Genomic DNA, 7,413 nt, shown 5'->3' on the forward strand with positions numbered 1-7,413 from the left:
TTTTTAAATTTTGAATTTAAAAAATTTAAAATTAATTAATTATTAATATAAATTAATGTGGTTTTGTTTAGTTTTTGACTGGTAACCTTTTGATTCCATATACTTTTCCATATAAAAAATAGTAAGTAGTTATTTTTGCTAATATAATTGAATGTACATGTAAAATAGTTTTATACCGACAGTATATTAAAATTAAATTTAATGTTAAAACTCATATACATCTATTTTCATATAAAATTAATAGTTGTGAATTATTAGATAATAATTTAGTTCAATATCAACATGTCAAATTATTTATCAATTTTTATAAAGACAACTTACATGTGAGTTTTCATCTTTAATTAAAGAATTACATGCCAAAAGTAACTATAAATCGCTTGTTATACGCGTGCTTTTTTAACGGTATTTTCTTCTTCTTCGTTCAACCAATATCGTTGTCATCATCTTCTTCTTTAATCTTCTCTTGTTCTTTTTCTATGTCACCGTCATTTTTCTTCTTCCTCTCTTATTTGATTTCTTTTCCTCATTTTCTCTCAATACCATCATTATCGTCGTCTTTTTTTTTTTTTATCTTCTTCTTTTATCTGCCAAAAATAACACAAATTTTGGTGCACAACACAAATTTTTAAAGAATTACATGCCAAAAATATTGATACTTAACCAACAAAATACCATAGCACTGAAAATTTTGATATGCAACATAAAAATTTTAAAGGATTATATATTAAAAATATTGACACCCAACTAACAAAATACATACAACACAAATTTTGATGCACATCATATAAATTTTTGAAGGACCACAATTGACTCATCCAACTAACAAAATATATTTACAGTAAAATTTATGTACTATATGCAAAAAATTCTATACTATAAATAAAAATTTATATATTATATTAATAAAGTTGTGTTATGTAAGTGTTATGTGTAAAAATTTATGTGTTATGTCAATAATAAAATTTTTGCTCTTCAACACAAATTTTTGTGCTAAAATAATGTAAAGATTGAGAAACAATAAAATATGCGTGCTTTTTTTTTTTTTTTTTTTTGTTAAACTTGCGCTAATTTAATTGGACTTAGTTAAAAAAATGTATCTATGTAAAAGTTTTAAACAAATATCTAATCTTCAAGTTTAGTATTTAAAATATCATTTAAGTATAAATCTATTGATAATTCTTAAAAATTTTTTACATTCGCCATGTATTAAAGTTAAATTTGTATTAATACAAAAAATTAAAATATTTTATATAATTAAAAATACATTAAAATTAAATTGATTAGCTTATTCTAAAATATTAATAAAAGAATATTTATTTATACACTAAAATTAATCACTAAAATTAACTATTATATATTTGTGTATAAATACATATGTTGATTAACACATTTTTAATGTATATTTTATATTTTAACATATATTTTATATTAATAACTAATTTTAATAACTAATTTTAATATATACGTGACAGTTGATAAATAAAATATTAAAATATTATTATAATTTATTTAAAAAATATACTTTATTTATATATGTATAATAAAAATTTAAAATTAATGTATTTATGTATCCTATATTGTGTCGTATTTTATGTTTGTAACTTTGTATAAATATTCGTGATTAATAGGTTCCATGAGAGGTCTCTGTCATTATTGACATGTGTCATTCCAAACCCATAATGCATATCCACAAATCTTGTATTTAATTTATCGGACCACCCCAATTACCATTTGAACCAACCTTCTTCATGGGAAGGTAATTGGTAGGTGTTGATTTTCTCAACTGGGTTCTCACAGTTAATTGAATATTTTGTGGGATTTATTCTAAGACTTACATTATCAATCAATGAAAAAAATATATATAAGTTAGTTGAGGCAAAAGTTATTCGATACCCATCTCTATTGTCATCCCTAGCCATGTCCCTCAAAAATTGAGAAATCATTTCATGCTTCTGGAGTGTCATCTAAACTTGTACTGCTTCTGCTCATAGTGTCTTACTATTAGCTTAGGTTTGATGATGTTGACCCATCATTAAGTTACACATTTATATTTCTTTTGTAATGATGATTTTAGTTATTGGTGGATTATTTATTCTATTAACTTATTAGTGTAACTTAATAAAATGTTAATAATATAGAATGCAATAATATCTAACAAAATAGATGGATACGAAAAGGGATTTTTCTTCTAGGTTACATAACCAAACTTTTTGCCAGAATATTGTATTTCAGACCTTTTTTTTTTTTTACATTTATAAACAAATAAACTATTGTACCTTGGCAGGCCTTCTTAGGTACTATTTCTGTAATGTAATCTTGGGCTTCTAGGCCCGTCTAGTGTACCAAAAAAAAAAAGAATAGAAAACGAAAAATATTTACTTTTAAACATGACAGCACCATTTTGTTTCCCTTTAGGGCTGAATTGAAGACTAATACCAAAGATCATAATGATTGAAGAATAGTTGCTCCCAGAAACTATACAGAAGTGGATTCAATCATCTGAAGATATACAAAAAGTAAAGAACCCCGTTGCAGATTATACAACAAAGACTTTATGCCAAATGAAATACAAAAAAATAGGATCAACAACAAAAGAAAAACAATTAATAACAATAACTTGAAAAAACCACTGCATCATGCAAAAAATATATATATTAAATTAATCAAGGCCTCAAACGTTGCTTGCTTTAACTCATTCCAGGATGCCACCAAAATCAAAATGAAACTGGTTTGTTTATTTGCTCCTAAATAATAAATCCATTGAAAGACCAACTGTTGATGGTTTGAATGGACGCATGAATTTCCATGATGAGGCAGTGTTTGAGTCTTCTTTTCTGGTTTTCCTACCTCTATGAGTTCCATCATGATGAGATTGTTTAGAATCAAATGTCTCTGAGCCAAAGGAAGTAGTGTCAGTGGCACCAAATGAAACAGGCCCTTTTTGTGAAGATGCATCTTGTGGATATCCAACAGCACCATCTTGATGAGGGGGTGGAAATTTCTCACTCTTGCTCTTTGCATTTGTGTGGTTCACTACTCTCCACCTCTGAAAAATTCAGTGTGAAATGAGAATACAGTAATACACACACATGTAATGTCTCTTAATGATGCAGAAGAGGACATGGATGAAAAATAAAATAAAATGAAAAAGAACTCAATTTACTATATTAGTATCATCAGACCAAACAAAAGTTCACACGAAGTTCTATGACTTGATAGAACAAAAAATAAAGGAATCGCGAAATAAAATATGTTTCGAATGTCAGGGTAGACAAGATTAGAGAATCCAAAGTAAAATATTGACGGAGAATCTAACTGCCAAAGTCCCAGACAGCATTATTATAATTGTCAGATCATAAAAATGGTGGGGTTTAATGAATAAATCTACGGCAGTTTGAGTGTGCCTAGTAAATAATGGATGGAGCCTGAGAATATAGGGTAAAACTGTATATTCATATGCTTATCACAAAGATTGACTGATTGAGTCATGCATATGTAAGTATGAACTAATTCAGGGTGAAACTGCAAATGGCTCAATGAATCAGTTATACTTTATATGATGGTATCTAGTATCTATTACTTGGACAAGTGTAGCAATTCTGGAGATAATACATGCAGTAAACCCTGACTTCTGGAAGGAATGCAGTTATTTGGAAAAGAAAAAGAAAATGAATGACATACATCTAAGTTTGTTTGGATCTCTGCATTAGCTTCAGGGGCTGGAATAGCTCGACCACGCTCGCGTGCTCTGACTCTTTTGGCACCATCATTAGCCTTTCCATGTAGAGCTTTTTGCCTGAATGAAATCAAAGCCAAAAATGAGAAACTAGGAAAAATCAATCCAACATTTTCAATGTAGGAAAGAATAGGAGACCTTCTTGCTTCTTCATCTCTTAGTTTTACATCCAGTTCTTTGCTGGGAGGATACTTCGGTAAACTCGAAGGTTCACAAGCATAGGGCTCAGTTGTAAAGAACTGCAGATAGAAAACAGATGTGAAGATCCATTGCATCTTAAATGCAAGATAAACTTTCGTTGTTCACTCACTTCGCTATTTAGAGCAGCTGAGGCAGTGCCACGACCATCAGGATCTATTGCAAGTAGAGTTTCAATCAAGGGTATTGAAGATGGAGGAAAATCCTTGAAAGTTTCTGTGATGCAACGTTTATACGGCTGCTGTGGCTTAAAAATTGTAGCATTTGGCAATTTATATTTCTTCCAATATTCCTCAGATGGAGAGCCACATAACTTAAATATTTTGTGCAGTTGTTCAACCTAGCCCCAAGTAATCCAAAAGTTAGTCACATAAAACAACATCCTGAAAATATTGCAGCAGTTTAACCACAAAACAGAAACATAGAACCATCAATTTTTCCAGTTGTCATTAACATGGTTTATTGGTTTCTGTATATTTTTCATTTTTTTGTTATCTAATAAACCTTACCTGTTACATTATTTTGTGCCATCAAAGCTAATCAAGACTGATACTTGAAATATTTGCAAACAGCTATGAACATTTTGTGCCATCACAACTATCAATGGACACACTAGAAACTAAGTTTAAACTATTGCTGCTTCAAACAAGACAAAGAACAATACCTCTGTCCGGCCAGGCATGATTGGCTTCCCAGCAAGCAGCTCTGCCAAGATACAACCAGCACTCCAAAGGTCAACACCAACACCATAAAATGTGGCCCCAAGAAGCAGCTCAGGGGGACGATACCAGAGAGTTACAACTCTGCTCGTCAAGACCTGCTTCTGCTTAGGGTCAAAGAAAGTTGCCAATCCAAAATCTGCAATTTTAAGGATTCCTTCGTTGTCAATAAGCAGATTGGAACCCTTAATATCACGGTGCAATACACCTCGGCTGTGGCAATGCTCAAGGCCTGAGAGCAATTGCTTCATAAAGCATTTGACCTGTCACAAAAAATATACTGAGAGACAAATCAGCCTTTCAGTCTGAGTTTTCTTTTAACTAATTTAATATGAATTACTATTTATTCCCTGTCATTTTATTGATAATTAAAATAAAATCACAGCTTCACAGAACTGCACACTGAGTGCAAAAAATGAATGTAATAAACCTTCTATGATTTTAAGATTTGCATTGCAACCGTAATACTCTGTTTTCCATTTACAAAAGGTAAACTAATAATAGCAATGATGATGTCTTCACAACTACTAAATATTATTTTCTATGCTTCTCGGCATTGATGCATTATTAGGTCTACTCTAAATCCAGCAAGGCAGCAATGAGTAATACTTTATGAGAGATGTGATAAAGGAAATTACTAAGAAGTAGTAAGCATCACGGTAGAAGTAATTTGAAAACATCCGAAAGCCTAGAAGGCTAATTATGCCACAAAATGTGCATGGGACCCAACACAGCCGCCTAGACAGCTCTAGGAACAAGATCAAACAAATACTACACTCCTTTTAGAAAGTCAATGTAAAACTAATGATACAACTTTACAGTTCTAACCACAATGCAATAAAACCATGGCATACAAAATTGAAATTTTAAAAAAATAATAATCTAAAAGCCGCAACACAAGAAGATTAACAGTTGAGTATCCAATCTATCATACCAGCCATTAGGCCCTCATGCCTAATTTCCATTAAAACAAAAGCATAAGCAAAGCAAATTTAACAAAAGGGACATTAGCACATTACACAAGGCTATGAAACTCTGAAGTTAATTCATTAGTTTAGGTCTCCAAATCCAACCTATGAATCTACAAGTTCAGGTACACTCTTGAGTTTGATAACCTTTATTAAAAGCTACTGAGACCTTATTTCTACGCCATGTGGACTCCAAGAATGCAAAAGTGCTAAGAGTTATGGTACCTGAGGTTCAGTGAACTTGACACCTTGACCAGCTGCAAGACCTGCAAGATCATGTTCCATATACTCAAAAACCAAGTAAAGGCTGCAAGACATTCTTGAAGTGACCAATCCCTCAAGCTTCACAACATTTGGATGATCAAGCTTCCTCAGAACAAGAATCTCTCTAGCCATGAACTTCACACTCTCAGGTTCCAAATTATCAAACCTAACTTTCTTCAAAGCCACAATCTTTCCACTCAAAAGGTCCCTTGCTTTATACACATTGCTATAAGTCCCTTGCCCAATCTGAACAAAAACATTTATTATTATAATTATTATTACTACTACTCAAAGAAGAGGGAGAAAAATAAAAGATCCATTTTTTTTTGGCAATAGAATGAAGATTGAAGAAGAATAAAAAAGAGTGATGTTTTGGCTTTTGAATAAACCTTAGCGAGCTTCTCAAAGGTGTTGGCGCGGCGAGGAGTCCAATCGCCGATTGCTTCGCCGGCGACGGCCATAAGCCACGACGGCCATCCCTGCTGAGTAACCGCGAACGGATCGAGCCTCGGCTTCCGGCGTTCCGGTGCCGGAAGGCTTACCGGAACATCGCCGCCGGAGTTCCGGCGGTTCCTCTGCTTTTCCCGAACCCTAACGGCATTATTAATATCACTATTATCGCTTGCTTCGCGAGCAGAGCTTCTCTGTTTGCTCCGGTGACGGCTCTGAGCTTCGTTACCGGACGGCTTCCCGAACACGCAACCCATCCGTTAGTCGTGGCGGCGTGCGGCGACGACGACGGAAGTGGCGGAGAGCGAGAAACACATGGAATCGGAGAAAGGAGCTGCAGTTTGGAGTTCCAGTAGGTTCCGATTCGGAAATCGCCGTCGTGTACGGCGGCGATAGCTGGTGGTTTTTAGAAGGAGGGAGAAAAAAAAGGGTGGGTAAAAGGTGAGAGTAGGAGTTAAGAGTTATGAGTGTGTTAATGAAGAGAGAATGGAAGTAGCTGAGGCTATGATTCCCTGCGACGCAAGCATTATGAATTATACACCTTATCATAATAATAATAATAATAATAATAATAATAATAATAATAATAATGTCTGACTTCTGAGACTTAAGTTAAATGTAGTTCAGATGATAACCGGAGAAAAACTTATCATGCACCGAGTTAGTTTATTATGGGTAATACTAGGGAGACAAAAAATACAGCCAGAATTTATCTTATTTAGTATTTATTAATTGTCATAACAATTAATGAATGATAAATAAGATAAGTTATTGTTATTTTTGGCTATTTTTCTTTGTTATCAAATATTTCTGTTTTATTATATTTGGGTAAACAGTTTAATTAACTTCCTCTTTAAAAAAATTAAATAATAAATATTTATATTAAAAATATAAATAATTTATTTTATATTTAATTTTTTAATCTTAAAAATATCTATTTAAAAAATAATAAAAAGTTTGTTATTATAAAAAAAAGTTTTTTTTAATTTATCTATAAATAATTAAATAATTTTTTAAAAATTATAATTTAATTCTAAAAATTATACTAAATATTAATGTTATAACTTTTTATAAGTTA

The 7,413-nt window shown here is 31.9% G+C and overlaps 1 protein-coding gene across 1 annotated transcript; it reads right to left on the bottom strand.

The window, feature by feature from the left end:
- Nucleotides 1-2,399: 2,399 nt before the first annotated feature.
- Nucleotides 2,400-6,865, bottom strand: LOC112770935 (probable serine/threonine-protein kinase At1g54610). Its single transcript, XM_025815429.3, has 7 exons — nt 6,275-6,865; nt 5,847-6,131; nt 4,599-4,916; nt 4,047-4,274; nt 3,875-3,975; nt 3,682-3,796; nt 2,400-3,046 (listed from the first exon to the last, which is right to left on the bottom strand). Exons 1-7 carry the CDS (start codon nt 6,590-6,592, stop codon nt 2,735-2,737), a joined length of 1,677 nt encoding a protein of 558 aa, XP_025671214.1. The 5' UTR covers nt 6,593-6,865; the 3' UTR covers nt 2,400-2,734.
- Nucleotides 6,866-7,413: the final 548 nt, after the last annotated feature.

The sequence above is a fragment of the Arachis hypogaea genome, chromosome 18 (genome assembly GCF_003086295.3).
Source record: "Arachis hypogaea cultivar Tifrunner chromosome 18, arahy.Tifrunner.gnm2.J5K5, whole genome shotgun sequence".
In the NCBI taxonomy this organism is placed as follows: Eukaryota; Viridiplantae; Streptophyta; class Magnoliopsida; order Fabales; family Fabaceae; genus Arachis; species Arachis hypogaea.